We start from the raw sequence: 16,347 nt of genomic DNA on the forward strand, positions 1-16,347 counted from the left end.
TAGTTTGTTTTATCTCATGCACACCATCACACACTCTTGCATGCCAGGCCCTGAGTGCTCTAAGCATCATTTACTCCATCCTTCCACCTCCTCAGTTTCCCCTTTCTCTTTGTTCCCTCCACTTCATACATATAAAACTTCTTGGTCAGCCTCCTCTCTCTATCTATTTATCTATCTATATCAGCTGCTCCTTCCCTTCAGGAACTTCCATTAGGGGGCTGGCCACTGTAAAAAACTCTCTTCTTATCCCTGTCCTTTCACGCTTTCCTCACTTGCCTCACTTCTCTCCCTTCAGTGCTCTTCCACTCTATTTCCTCATGTCACAGGTGGTATTCCTCTCATACCAACCCCTGTAATCGTACTATCATACACTCTTCATATAAACTCCCCATCTTGCATTCTTTCCAAATGCCCAAACTGCCTCAAAGTATTACATTCACCCACTCTGCCACTTCACAATTAATTTCCTTTGCATTCCCTTCTTTACCAAATCTTGCATACACCCCATCATTACATTCTTCATTCCATCTAGTCTTGCTGTTCCTCTCAAATCACTCATTTCCACAGCCAGGATTCTTGACCTTTGTGACTTATCCCATGCCCATATTTCAGCTTCATAGGTAAGGATCAGGATGACTGTGCTATCCCTTAATCCTTTCTTCGCTTTGCCTCTACCCTTTATTATTCCATCAAGTGACCCAGTGACTCTCCTTTGTATTGCTCTCTCCTCATTCATCCTATCCATATGTCTAAACCATTTTTGCATACCCTCTTCAGCTCTGTCCATACTCCTCTTATTACCACAGCTCTCTCTGATCCTGTCATTCTTTATTCAGTCAATCCCCCTAGCACCACATATTGCCCTCAAACATCTCATTTCCAAAGCATCTACTCTCTGCCACACTTTTGTATCTAGGGCCTATGCTTTGAACCCATACAGCACTGTAATGACTACTGTAGAATCAAATATTCCCATGTTTGCTGTCACAGACAGAGATCCTCTCTTTCCACATACTCTTTACTATGCCCAGTGCCTTAGCCCCATGACCCACTTTATGGCTTACTTCAGCCCCCATGGTGCCACTTGCTGTTATGACCACTTTAAGACATCTACACACCTCTCTTTCTCCATGTTCTGTTCATTCAAACTCACATTCCAACAGACCTGTTTCCTTACCCTGCTGAACTTAATGACTTTGCTCTTATTCATAATAGCTTTCTGCTTTCTCCTTCCTCACACTCTCCCAGGATCAGACACCATTTTCTGCAGTTTTTGCACTCAAACCTGCCATCAGAGATATGTCATCAGCAGACTGCAAAAGACAACTTTTAGGCCCTCCCACCCTCATCAGATTGCAGACCTTTCCCTCCATCTGAAATCCTTACATTCACCTCCCTCACCAGTCTGTCCATAGACAGGTTACAAAGCCGTGGTGACATTATGCATCCCTGCCTCAGACTTACATTTACCTGAAATCACTTACCTTCCCCTTTTCTCACCTGGACACATGTACTCTTCTGATTGATACTCCTCACTACTTCAAATTACTTTCCTCCCACACCATATATTTGTAACATCTTCCACAAAGCATCATTATCAATCTTATATGCTTTATCCATATGTCACATACATATCCTTCTGTTTCTCTTTGTGTTTCTCAAACATTTGTCAAAGCAAACACCTGTTCTACACATCCTCTATCACTCTTGGAGCTACTTCCATGTCAGTTACCACTCTTCATTGCACCTTATCAGGTATATTCACTGTTCACTAAACTTATATACCTTTGTGATTTAAACATTCATACTTGTTCCCCTTGCCTTACATGATTGCATTACAGTATACAGGCATTCTTCCAGTCTTCAAATGCCTTACCCTGAGCTATACTTACACTGAAAATCCTGACTAACCAGACAGCAGTGCTATCCATTGCTTTCTTGAGAATCTCAACTGCAGTTCCATCCACTCCAACTGCTTTGCCACACTTCATCTTATTATCACTGCCTCTTTTCACCAAACCATTTACCATGGCTTTCTTGCTTTGCATAACTCCTCATTCCAAACACCCCACATATGCTGCAGTATCTTCTGACACATTCAGCAGTTCCTCAAAACATTCACTACCTCTAGTCTTCAGATCTTTGCGTCCTGCTATAACTTCCCCATATGTTTCCCTTACAGATGTTTCAACTTTTTCCCTGGTTCTCCTCAAATAATTCACTTCCTTCCAAAACTCATTTTTATCCTGAAGAGTGCCAATACTCTCTCATCCCATACCTCATTTGCCCTCTTTTCAACCCATGCACTTTTTAACTTCCTGCTCACTTACTTTTATACATAAACCAATCTCTTGCATGCTCCTTGCACATGAAGCCCACTCACTTGTTTTTTTTTTTTTTTACATTAGCAGCTTAAATTCCTGGTCCTGTCATGCACCACTCTTTCTTATGAGTTTGAAAAAACTAGTGCTTGTATAAAGTCTCCTAGCATTTAAGAATTAAGTTTTGTCCACTGTATATTCAATAGTTTGTGCTGGCTTATGCAATATGTAGAATAGTCTTAGGCCTTGGATGTTCAAAGTCAGTCTCTCTCTCTCTCTCTCTCTCTCTCTCTCTCTCTCTCTCTCTCTCTCTCTCTCTCTCTCTCTCTCTCTCTCTCTCTCTCTCTCCTCTCTCTCCTCTCTCTCCTCTCTCTCTCCTCTCTCTCTCCTCTCTCTCCCCTCTCTCTCCCCTCTCTCTCCTCTCTCTCCTCTCTCTCTCTCTCTCTCTCTCTCTCTCTCTCTCTCTCTCTCTCTCTCTCTCTCTCTCTCTCTCTCTCTCCACTTTGTGACCAAAGTTAAGTTTGGGGATGTGTGAAAGGAGAAAGTTGAGAGTGAATGTGAACATTAGCAAGGTGTCATAGGGTGTGTAAGGGGGTGAAGGTTTTATGAGTATTAAAAATGTGTGGAAAGGGAGGCCATTGTTTGGGAGGGCAAAATTGAGTTTGTTTAAAGGTATAGTAGTCCCAACAGTGCTGTATGGATGTGAGGCATGGGCTGTATTGATGAGGATATGCAGAGGAGGTTGGAAGTGATGAAAACTAAATGTTTGAGGAAAATATGTGCTGTGTGGTGGTTTGATCAAGTAAGTAATAAAAAGATAAGAGAAAGGTGTGGTAATAAAAAGATGTGGTTGATAGAGCTGAAGAGGATGTGCTGAAATTGTCTGGACTCATGGAGAGAAAGAGTGGGGAGAGATTGACAAAGAGGATATATGTGTCAGAAGTAGAGGGAATAAGAAGGAGACCAAATTAGACAAAGAAGGATGGAGGAAAAAGATTTTGAGTGACAGGGGCCTTAACATGCAGGAGGATGAAAGGCACATGCTGGATAGAGTGAATTGGAATGATGTGATGTATAGGGGTCAATGTTCTGTCAGTGAGCTGAACCAGGGCATGTGAAGTAGCTAAGGGGAACCTTGGAAAACTCTGAGGGGCCTGTTTGTGGATAGGTGGGTGTGGTTTTGGTGCATTGCTGCCTCTCTTCATCTATTCCTGGTGCTACCTAAATAACATTGGAAACGGTGATCCGGTATGAAAATAAAAGATAATTTTGTATTCCTCTACACCTGCAAAATACAGCCTCAGTAATTTTGGTCATTCCTATTTGTTCAGTTCCTATACCATTTCTGTACAGACTGCGAAACTTGGCAGTGTTGCTTCTCTTTTAAGGTATTGTTAGGATACAGCAGTATTCTCTTCCTGTAAGTGTTAGTGCCCTGAAGAGTTTCATCATTGGTTTTTACTTTATTTTCATGGAGGTGTGCAAAGTCCATCCCACCATTTTTTTTGAAAGATAACTGTTGCCATGTGTTATTTGCTGAAGGGAAGGTCAGCTTATATCATTACTCTGAGGATTTTCACTGTGTTCAGTCATGATAACTGTATGACTGTGTCTTTTTCCATTTTGTATTTTGCAATGCTCTAAATTTCTTTCATTTCCTCATAGCAGAGGAATTGGAACTGATCCCCATTGAAAACCATGCTGTTTTTGGTTGCTTATTGGAAGACTTTGGTTACATTAGTTTGTAGTGCCTCTCTTTTTTGCCCAAAATTTTTTTTTGTACTTATTCAATATCATCTGCAAAGGATAATATGAAACTGTGACTCATGTCTCTAGATATAGGAATGAGGAACAGTGAGATGCAAGTGCTGTTCCTTGGGGGACTGAGCTTTTTACTAAGGAGTCACAGGAAGTAGCCCTATTTACACCAACTTTTCTTGATCTGTTAATTGAAAGTTTATATTCATCTTTTTATTTCAATGATTATGTCTGTTTAGTGCAAATGACTGGGAGATGTATAAAAGAAAGAGGCAGGAGGTCAAGAGAAAGATGCAAGAGGTGAAAAAGAAGGCAAATGAGAGTTGGGATGAGAGAGTATCATTAGATTTTAGGGAGAATAAAAAGATGTTTTGGAGGAGGTAAATAAAGTGCGTAAGACAAGAGAACAAATGGGAATATTGGTAAAGAGGGCTAATGGGGAGGTAATGACAAGTAGTGGTGATGTGAGAAGGAGATGGAGTGAGTATTTTGAAGGTTTGTTGAATGTGTTAGATGATAGAGTGGCAGATATAGGGTGTTTTGGTCAAGGTGGTGTGTGAAGTGAGAGGGTCAGGGAGAATTATTTGGTAAACAGAGAAGAGGTAGTGAAAGCCTTGCAGAAGATGAAAGCTGACAAGGCAGCAGGTTTGGATGGTATTGCAGTGGAATTTATTAAAAAAGCAGGTGACTGTTGTTGACTGGTTGGTGAGGATATTCAATATATGTATGGCTCATGGTGAAGTGCCTGAGGATTGGCAGAATGCATGCATATTGCCATTATACAAAGGCAAAGGGGATAAAGGTGAGTGCTCAAATTACAGAGGTATAAGTATGTTGAGCATTCCTGGGAAATTAAATGTGAGGGTATTGATTGAGAGGGTGAAGGCATATACAGAACATCAGACTGGAGAAGAGTAGTGTGGTTTCAGAAGTGGTAGAGGATGTGTGGATCAGGTGTTTGCTCTGAAGAATGTATGTGAGAAATATTTGGAAAACAAATGGATTTGTATGTAGCATTTATGGATCTGGAGAAGGCATATGGTAGAGTTGATAGAGATGCTCTGTGGAAGGTGTTAAGAGTATATGGTGTGGGAGGCAAGTTGTTAGAAGCAGTGAAAAGTTTTATTGAGGATGTAAGGCATGTGTACGTGTAGGAAGAGAGGAAAGTGATTGGTTCTCAGTGAATGTCGGTTTGTGGCAGGGGTGTGTGATATCTCCATGGTTGTTTAATTTGTTTATGGATGGGGTTGTTAGGGAGGTGAATGCTAGAATTTTAGAGAGAGGGGCAAGTATGCAGTCTGTTGTGGATGAGAGGGCTTGGGAAGTGAGTCAGTTGTTGTTCGCTGATGATACAGTGCCGGTGGCTGATTCATGTGAGAAACTGCAGAAGCAGGTGACTGAGTTTGGTAAAGTGTGTGAAAGAAGAATGCTGAGAGTAAATGTGAATAAGAGCAAGGCTGTTAGGTACAGTAGGGTTGAGGGTCAAATCAATTGTGAGGTAAGTTTGAATGGAGAAAAACTGGAGGAAGTGAAGTGTTTTAGATATATGGGAGTGGATTTAGCAGTGGATGGAGCCATGGAAGCGGAAGTGAGTCACAAGGTGAGGGAGGGGGCGAAAGTTCTTGGAGCATGCTATTCTTGATCCATCTGTGTTCTGTAACGCCCTCCCATAATGTCATTAATAGCACAATTGCACCTTCTTCCTTTCCTCTTCCCAGATGATTTTCATTCATTCCTGTCCATACCACTCCTCCTATTATGCCCTCCCACAACTTGCATTCATCATTTCCATTTTCACTCCATACCCCTTATCCTACCCATGGATATGGGTTTCTCCAGTTGCCACACATCCAAACTATAGATTTTAGGTTTCACCTCATGTTCCTCCCTTTGATTTTCACTAGTCATCCTATAAACATTCAGAGCCATCACCCTCAATCATTCATCCCTCTTACTCCCTGGCATAACTAGTGGGCTTAAGTGTTGCTTCATAGCCTTTAGTGCTTCACCTTTTATAGGCCACAGATGGAGTTGGAAAACACCTTCCCCTTTGGTTCTCCTCCTAAGGGTACTATAACAAGGTTCCATAATGTCAGTCAGTTAACATTTGGGGACTCAAAATATTTTCATCACGGTTCAGAATCATGGGGTTTGACTCATCCAAATCAACATGGGACCCATGGAAATGTGCTATCTTATGTTGGGTCCTGTCATATTTTACCCATGTAAATATTTATATGGCATTTGTCAGTTTTGTTTCCAAAGCTTTGTAGTTTTAATTCATACAAAGTATGTGTTGCACTTTAAAGATTGTTAGAGCAGTCTTTAGATTTAGGCTTAGCTTTACTGATAGCAGAACTTATTTATTTGGCAAAATTTTATCAAATTTACCCCATCATTAGATTGCTGCCAGCTGGGATGGGAAATTGGAACTTTATTTCAGTGACTTAGTCCTTGATGTTGCGACAGATGATAGCAAGGCATCATGCAGAAAGTAACAGTATGTCACAAGTGAAATGTTCAAAGAAGGATACAGGATCAAAGATGCAAAGTATCACCTTCATTGCCAATCAGATTGAAAATTATGATTCAGCTTTATTATGATAAGCATTATTTTGAAGTTGAATTCATCAGAGTAATAGGTGAGCTGCTATTTTTTGCCCTTAATTTTTCTTTTCATGCTGTCCATAATGCATATTCGTATATTGTTGGATTATATGTGTGCAGGGACACAGTAAGTCTCTGAGTCAAATTTTTATCCCTTAAATAGATTGCTCTATTTTGAACACTGATTTTATTATTGTGTGATGTCTGTGCTGTTGGTTGGTATTTTTTGGAGGGATTGCTTTGCTTTCATCTTTATGAAATAGGGTGATATTGATCAGTTTCATTCTTGGGTTGATACCAGAATCCAAACTCTCTTTCTAGGGGATATTCATTGCTCATCCAAGAAATATTTTGTATTCTTTGTAACGACAGAGTTTTAGGTGTCAGGTCCATGGGCAAAGTGCATGGGCTTGTTGTCAATGGCTCTCTTGAAATCCTATGGTGAGTCTACTATGTGTTACATGTGGGATTACTGTTGATGAAGAAGTTGGTTAGTTTGCATGACATTTTGAGTTTATGGTTAATGTTCATCATTCCAAAATTTCTGATAGGGTGTGGCAGTGGGGTTTCATCTCAAAGATCCCCTCTTTTGGCTTCTATCCCTCATTTTGCTCCTTCATATCTAACTTCCCCCCTGGCCAGTCTATCTCTTTGGTTGTTGATGGATCAGCCTGCCCCCTATTCTTCATCAACAGCAGTGCCTCCTTCTTTTTAACCATTTCTTCTCCAAAAATAATCAGATGCACTCATATGCTGATGACTTAACACTGCATTCATCCACATCCTTCAGTTCTGCCCCCTCTTCTCTCTCTCAATCTGCATCTCGTCTTGATGCAGCCTCCTCAATAAAGTCAAACGTGGATAGGATGTCTCTTGATAGACAAAATCTAGTTTAATGCCTCCAAAGCCCAGTTGACCCAGTTTCTACCCATCTCTCAATCTAAAACTCCCCATATCTCTCATCTTTCTTTTGATAGTTCTGTAATGCCATCTCTTGACTCAGTGAACGTACTTGTTATTGCTGTAACATCCACTCTTTCTTGGAAACCTAACATTATCAGATTAACTAAGTGTGTCTCTAAGAAACTGTGTGTCCTGTTTAGATGTCGAAACTTCTTTTCTTTAGAACAGTTGCTCTGTTTATACAAACGATTGATTCATCCTTGTAAGGAATACTGTTCTTACATCTGGGGTATTCTAGCTCTGCATCCTTACTTGACAGAGTTGAAAGTGGTCTGACTTCTGAACTGTCCCAGGCTAACCCCTAAACTTGACCCCCTTACCCTATGCTGCAATGTTGGTTCTTTTTCCCCTCTTCTTTAGTTATTTCTTTGGTTTTTGCTCCTGAGAGCTGGCAGCTTGTGTGCCCTCATCACTAGGTAGACCATGCAATACTCAGCATCCTGCTGTGTCACATGATTTGTGTGTGGCCATTGGTAATTAAAGGGTGGGCCATTGTGATAAGTGCTTCTTTCCATACAAGTCAGAACTTTGGAACTCTTTACCTTCTCATGACTTTCCCAATAACTATGACTTGGCAAATTTTAAAAGACAGGTTTTTCACTTCCTTCAGAATTCACAGATACTTTCCCTTGTCCTTTCTTTTTCCATTTCATAATTCTCTCCATATTTCAATTAAGGCCCGGCCTTGATTTGGGCTTTAGTCTGTGACTGGAGTTTTCCACAGCAGAAAAAAGTATATGTATGAAGTGTTTGTATGGAGATTATTATGTTTATATTGCTTTGATATGTAACTTTTATGTTGATTTCTTAATTACATTTTGCATTTTGAGTTGAATACAGATTTGATTCACATTTTGATTTTGAGTGTTTCAAGTATTTGGAAGGCAGCCATATTTCTGATGATTTTGTGTTAGATATGATTATTTTTTTTTTCAGGGAAATGCATGTATTTGTCAGGCCTCATCCCAGAACCCTTCACAGCTTATGATGACTTTCGGTTATTGCAGTATGGCATTGGATTTACCAACATTGTTGCCCGCACCACTCGAGGCTCATCTGACCTCACAAAAGAAGAGATTAAAAAAGGTGTGTAATGTAAACTTTTTAACTGTTCAAAGATAAAATTGTGGCTGGAGATTATTTTCTTTCAGACATCCTTGGGAGCACCAGTAGAAGCATAAAAGATTTGTCTTGCCTTCTGATGATGTCTGTTTTCCATTGCAGTGTTCATATAATGTGGCACCACATTGTTGCTTGGTGGGCATTCTGTAATTGTAAATGATATTCCTAGGACTGTATTTTTTTCTATTTTGCATTTCTTTTCCATGAGCATGAGATGTTTTTTCAAGGAATATCAAGTTTAGAACCTTCTAAACCTCTGTATGTTTGGTGGAGAACACTGGCTTTCCCCACCTATTGTGATTATTTCAACGGGACAGTAGTTGCCCTCTAATTGTAGACCTGCCATTAACTAATCAGTGAATGCATCAGAGATGTTTTCATCAATCTACTGACTCTCAGCCTCAGGATACTCACTTTTCTTTAGGATTGTATGCTGTCAAGATGAGCTGCTCCCAGATTGGCTTTTACCTCCCATGAATCAGTAGCGTTCTACGACATGCAGGAAATTCAGAGATAGAATTGTTTCTCCATGACCCCAGGGAGCTATGGTTTTGGGGCATTACAGTTGACAGCTAGAGAATGGATTTGAGCTGATATGATCTTTCTTCGTGTATTCCTGGTACTACCTCACTAATGCAGGAATTGACAGTCATGGATAAAAGAAATATAAATGAAATATAAACAAGTGTAATGGAAAACTGGCCTTATTTCTTCGGGGCTGGAGGATTTCAGGGAGTAGCAAAGGCTATTTTAAATCAGATGGAAGCTCTTTGGTTGCCTGGAGTCGTCTGAATCATCTCCTAGTTAGATATGAGGCACAAGCTCCTCTTAGTATTTTTCAGATTTTCTGCAATTGTAAGGTGTTTTCTGGATTTGTTAGAACATACAACATATCATGGTTTGATACAGAAAGAAGGATGGAGTGAAAAAGATTTTGAGTGATGGGCCAGAACGTGCTGGAGGGTGAATGGCATACATGTGATCAAGTGAATTGGAATGATGTGTTATACTAGGATCAACATGCTTTCAGTGGACTGAACCAGGGCATGTGAAGCATGTGGGGTAAACCATGGAAAGGTTTGTGGGGCCCAGTTTTTCTTTTAAAAACTCATTATAGAAGCATTTCTATGCTGAATACAAATCTGGTATTAAAATGACATTTAGTCGTCTTCATGATGTTTGATTAAGCTGTTAAATGAAGTCAGTTTAAAGATTTTTTACTCTTACATCATATTTACTGAGTATGTATTGGTAACTGAGAGCATTATGATATATTTTCCATGATTAGTTCAAGTATAGAAGTGTTTGAATATCTTATTTTTCAATTTTGAAACAAAGTTTTATGAGCAAAAAAAAATACCCTGAAATATAACTTACAATGTTTGGTATTTTTCTCAGAAAAATAAATTTCCCTAAAAAACTCATTATAAGTATTTTTATGCTGAATACAAATCTGGTGTTAAAACGTTTAGTCATCTTCATGACATTTAATTCAGCTGTTCAATGAAGGTAATTTAAAGATTTTTTTTCGCCTGCATCATGTTTACTGTGTATGTATCGGTAACTGAGAGGATTATAATATATTTTCCATGATTATTTAAAGTAGATGTGTTTGAATATCTTTCAGTTTTGAAACAAAAAGTTTTTTGGACCAAAAAATACCTTTCAATCTTCTGTATTTTTTCAGAAAAATAGATTTCCTTTAAAAACTTATTATAAGAAGTATTTTTCAGGTTGAATACAAATATGGTGTTAAAATAATGTTTAGTTGTCTTAATGAAACTGAATTAAGGTATTAAATAAAATTATTTTTAAAGTACGTGTTTGAGGACAATATGTGGTGTGAGGTGATTTGATTGAGTAAGTAATGTAAGGGTAAGAGAGATGTGTGGAAATAAAAAGAGTGTGGTTGAGAGAGCAGAAGAGGATGTTTTGAAATGGTTTGGTCACATGGAGAGAATGAGTGAGGAAAGATTGACAAAGAGGATATATGTGTCAGAGGTGGAGGGAACGAGGAGAAGTGGGAGACCAAATTGGAGGTGGAAAGATGGAGTGAAAAAGATTTTGAGTGATCGGGGCCTAAACATGCAGGAGGGTGAAAGGCGTGCAAGTAATAGAGTGAATTGGAACATTGTGGTATACCGGGGTCAACGTGCTGTCAATGGATTGAACCAGGGCATGTGAAGCGTCTGGGGTAAACCATGGAAAGTTCTGTGGGGCCTTGATGTGGAAAGGGAGCTGTGGTTTCGGTGCATTATTACATGACAGCTAGAGACTGAGTGTGAACGAATGGGGCCTTTGTTGTCTTTTCCTAGCGCTACCTCGCACACATGAGGGGGGAGGGGGTTGTTATGCCATGTGTGGCGGGGTGGCGATGGGAATAAATAAAGGTAGAGAGTATGAATTATGTACATGTGTATATATGTATATGTCTGTGTGTGTATATATATGTGTACATTGAGATGTATAGGTATGTATATTTGCTTGTGTGGATGTGTATGTATATACATGTGTATGTGGGTGGGTTGGGCCATTCTTTCGCCTGTTTCCTTGTGCTACCTCTCAAACGCGGGAGACAGCGGCAAAGCAAAATGAAAATAAAAAAATATATTTTTGAAATATCTTTGTGATCCTTTGCATCTTATATACTGGGTATGTATCGGTAATTGAGAGCATTATGATATATTAACCATGATTATTTTAAGTATAGAAGTGTTTGAATATCTCATCTTTCAGTTTTGAAACAAAAGGTTTTTGGAGCTGAAAAATACCCTGAACTATTACTTTCAATTTTTGGTATTTTTCTACGAAAAAATGTTTCCTTTAGAATTTCATTATAAGATGTATTTTTTATGCTGAATACAGAAATGGTGTTAAACATTTAGTCCTATTAATGACCCTTGATTAAGCTGTTAAATGAGGTCACTTTTAAAATATTTCTGCTCCATTGCATCATATTTGATGAGTATGTGTCGGTAACTGAGAGCATTATGATATATTTCCCATGATTATTTCAAGTATAGAAGTATTTAATTATCTTATCTTTCAGTTTTGAAATAAAAAGTATTTTGAGCTAACCGAGAGCATTATGATGTATTTTCCATGATTATTTCAAGTATAGAAGTGTTTGAATATCTTATCTTCCAGTTTTGAAACAAAAATTATTTTGAGCTAAAAAATATCCCTACCTATTCAAGGGCTTATCTAGGGGAAATAGCACCTATGGCAAGCACTGAAATAGCACCCCTGGCTTGATTGAAAATGTACATACAGTGGATGTATATGAAAATATATACACTGTAATAATAAATTGTTAAAGAGTTAGGCCAAACTTAAATTTATATAATCTCTTAAAGACTTATTTGATCAAAATTGTAATGTAAAAGTGGTAATGCAACTGATAGTAATGAAATATTACTATAGTTGAAAAGTTGGCGAGTTTCTTTTTTATTTAACAAAACAAAACCGTTAAATATGTCAATCGGGTAGCATATTTCGAAAAACAAACCTGTTGAGTGGTGCCCCCTTCAAGTGGTGCCCAGGGCACCTGCCCTACCTGCCATACCCTAGATACATCACTGGCTTCTCACCATCCTGTATGTTCAGGCCCCAGTCTCCTGCCTCTCCTTGTTCCCTCCACCTCTGACTCATGTATCCTCTTTGTCAGTCTTTCCTAACTCATTCTCTCCATATGTTAAAACCATTTCAACACACCCTCTTCGGCTCTCTCAACCACACTCTTTTTATTTCCACACATCTCTCTTACCGTTTCATTACTTTCTCAAACCACCTCACGCCACATATTGTCCTCAAACATTTTATTTCCAAAACATTTCACTGTCGTCTGTACAACCCTATCTATAGCCCATGCCTTGCAACCGTATAGTATTGTTGGAACCACTATTCCTTCAAACATACCCATTTTTGCCCTCCAGGATAACGTTCTCTCCTTCCACATGTTCTTCATCGCTCCCAGAACCTTCACCCCTCCCCACCCTGTGACTCACTTCTGCTTCCATAGCTCCATTTGCTGCTAAGTCCACTCCCAGATACCTAAAACATTTCACTTCCTCCCATTTTTCTCCATTCAGACTTAGTCCCTGAGTTAGAGGAGCAAGAATTCTGCCTCTGTATTCCCTGCTTGTCGTAGGTGACTAAAGGGAGTAGGATATTCATTATATGTATGGATCATGGTGAAATACCTGAGGATTGGCAAAATGCATGTATTATGCCATAATTCAAAGGCAGAGAGGATAAAGGTGAGTTTTCAAACTACAGAGGCATAAGTGTGTTGAGTATAATGGGAAAGTTGTATGGGAGGATGTTGATTGGAAGGGTGACGGCATGTACAGAGCGTCAGATTGGGGAGAGGTCGTGTGGCTTCAGATTGATCTGTATGTGGCATTTATGGATCTGGGGGAGGCATATGATAGGGTTGATAGAAATGCTTTGTGGAAGGTATTGATAATATTAGTATGGGAGGTAAGCTGCCTGAAGCAGTGAGAAGTGTTTATCAAGGGTGTAAGGCATGCGTATGAGTAGGAAGGGAGGAGAGTGATTGGTTCCAAGTGAAGGTCAGTCTGCTGCAGAGAGGTGTGACGTTACCATGGCTGATTAATTTGTTTATGGATGGTGTGGTTAGGGAGGTAAATGTAAGAGTTTTGGAGAAAGAGGTGAGTATGCAGTCTGTTGGGGATGAGAGTGTCGGATAAGTGAGTCAGTTGTTGTTTGCCAGTGGTACAGCACTAGTGCCTGATTTGAGAGGGAGACTGCAGAAGTTGGTGGCTGAGTTTGGAAAAGTTTGTGAAGGGAGAAAGTTGAGAGCAAATGTGAATAAAAGCAATGTTATTTGGGACAGCAGGGTTAAGGGACATGTTGGCTGGGATGTAAGTTTGAATGGAGAAAAATTGGAGGAAGTGAAGTGTTTTAGATATCTGAGAGTGGATTTGGCAGCAAATGGAACCATGAAAGTGGAAGTGAGTCATAGGGTGGGGGAAGGGGTGAAGGTTCTGGGAGTGATGAATAATGTTTGGAAAAAGAGAACATTATCTCAGAGCAAAAATAGGTGTTTCAAGGATTAGTAGTTCCAACAATATTATGATTGTGAGGCATGAGCAGTAGATAGGGTTGTGCAGAGGAGGGTGGATGTGTTGGAAATGAAATGTTTGAGGACAGTATGAGGTGTTAGGTTATTTGATCTAGTAAATAATGAAAGGGTAAGAGAGATGTGTTGTGATAAAAGGGTGTGGTTGAGAGAGCAGAAGGTATATTGAAATGGTTTGTATGGAGAGAATGCAACCATATAACATTGTTGGAACCACTATTCCTTCAAACATACCTGTTTTTGCTCTCCGAGGTAACATTCTCGCCTTCCTCACATTCTTCAATGCTCCCAGAACCTTATTCTCCTCCCCCACACTGTAACTCACTTCCGCTTCCATGGTTCAATCCACTGCCAAATCCTCTTCTAGATATCTAAAACACTTCACTTCCTCCAGTTTTTCTTCATTCAAACTTACCTCCCAATTGACTTGTCCCTCATCCCTACTGAACCTAATAACCTTGCTCTTATTCACATTTACTCTCAGCTTTCTTCTTAAACACACTTTACCAAAAACTCAGTAACCAACTTCTGCAGTTTCACAACCGAAGCAGCCACCAGCGCTGTATCATCAGCGAACAACAACTGACTCACTTTCCAAGCCCTCTCATCCACAACAGACTGCATACTTGCCCTTCTCTCCAAAACTCTTGCATTCACCTCCCTGACAACACCATCCATAAATAAGTCAAACAACCATGGACATATCACACACCCCTGCTGCAAACCGACATTCACTTGGAACCAATCACTTTCCTTTCTTCCTACTCATACACATGCCTTACATCCTCAATAAAAACTTTTCACTGCTTCTAACAACATGCCCCCCACACCCTATATTCTTGATACCTTCCACAGAGCATCTCTATCAACTCTATCATATACCTTCTCCAGATCCATAAATGCTACATACAAATCCATTTGCTTTTCTAAGTATTTCTCACATACATTTATTCATTTATTATACTTTGTCGCTGTCTCCCGTGTTAGCAAGGTAGCATTCCCACCCACATACACATATATATACATACACGTCCACACACGCACATATACATATCTATACATCTCAACGTACGCATATATATACACACACAGACATATACATATATACACACGTACATAATTCATACTGTCTGCCCTTATTCATTCCCATCACCACCCCGCCACACATGAAATGACAACCCCCTTCCCCCGCATGTGTGCGAGGTAGCGCTAGGAAAAGACAACAAAGGCCACATTCATTCACACTGAGTCTCTAGCTGTCATGTAAAATGCACCGAAACTACAGCTCCCTTTCCACATCTATGCCCCACAAAACTTTCCATGATTTACCCCAGACGCTTCACATGCCCTGGTTCAATCCATTGACAGCATGTCGACCCCGGTATACCACATCGTTCCAATTCACTCTATTCCTTGCACGCCTTTCACCCTCCTGCATGTTTAGGCCCCGATCACTCAAAATCTTTTTCACTCCACCTTTCCACCTCCAATTTGGTCTCCCACTTCTAGTTCCCTCCACCTCTGACACATATATCCTCTTTGTCAATCTTTCCTCACTCATTCTCTCCATGTGACCAAACCATTTCAAAACACCCTCTTCCGCTCTTTCAACCACACTCTTTTTATTTAGTAAAAGTAAAAGCTTTGCGGAAGATGAATGCTGGCAAGGCAGCGGGTTTGGATGGTATTGCAGTGGAATTTATTAAAAGGGGTGACTGTATTGTTGACTGGTTGGTAAGGTTATTTAATGTATGTATGACTCATGGTGAGGTGCCTGAGGATTGGCGGAATGCGTGCATAGTGCCATTGTACAAAGGCAAAGGGGATAAGAGTGAGTGCTCAAATTACAGAGGTATAAGTTTGTTGAGTATTCCTGGTAAATTATATGGGAGGGTATTGATTGAGAGGGTGAAGGCATGTACAGAGCATCAGATTGGGGAAGAGCAGTGTGGTTTCAGAAGTGGTAGAGGATGTGTGGATCAGGTGTTTGCTTTGAAGAATGTATGTGAGAAATACTTAGAAAAGCAAATGGATTTGTATGTAGCATTTATGGATCTAGAGAAGGCATATGATAGAGTTGATAGAGATGCCCTGTGGAAGGTATTAAGAATATATGGTGTGGGAGGCAAGTTGTTAGAAGCAGTGAAAAGTTTTATCGAGGATGTAAGGCATGTGTACGTGTAGGAAGAGAGGAAAGTGATTGGTTCTCAGTGAATGTAGGTTTGTGGCAGGGGTGTGTGATGTCTCCATGGTTGTTTAATTTGTTTATGGATGGGGTTGTTAGGGAGGTGAATGCAAGAGTTTTGGAAAGAGGGGCAAGTATGAAGTCTGTTGTGGATGAGAGAGCTTGGGAAGTGAGTCAGTTGTTGTTCGCTGATGATACAGCGCTGGTGGCTGAATCATGTGAGAAACTGCAGAAGCTGGTGACTGAGTTTGGTAAAGTGTGTGAAAGAAGAAAGTTAAGAGTAAATG

At 39.9% G+C, this 16,347-nt stretch overlaps 1 protein-coding gene across 5 annotated transcripts in view; it reads left to right on the forward strand.

The window, feature by feature from the left end:
• Positions 1-16,347, forward strand: part of LOC139752961 (uncharacterized) — a 127,221-nt gene that overhangs the window by 85,281 nt on the left and 25,593 nt on the right. For all 5 annotated transcript variants that reach the window (XM_071669092.1, XM_071669088.1, XM_071669089.1 and 2 more), the window contains exon 11: positions 8,586-8,735. In XM_071669092.1, the coding sequence (XP_071525193.1) occupies positions 8,586-8,735 (150 nt within the window). The remainder of the gene's footprint in view (positions 1-8,585; positions 8,736-16,347) is intronic.

Source organism: Panulirus ornatus, chromosome 13, assembly GCF_036320965.1.
Source record: "Panulirus ornatus isolate Po-2019 chromosome 13, ASM3632096v1, whole genome shotgun sequence".
Classification (NCBI taxonomy): domain Eukaryota; kingdom Metazoa; phylum Arthropoda; class Malacostraca; order Decapoda; family Palinuridae; genus Panulirus; species Panulirus ornatus.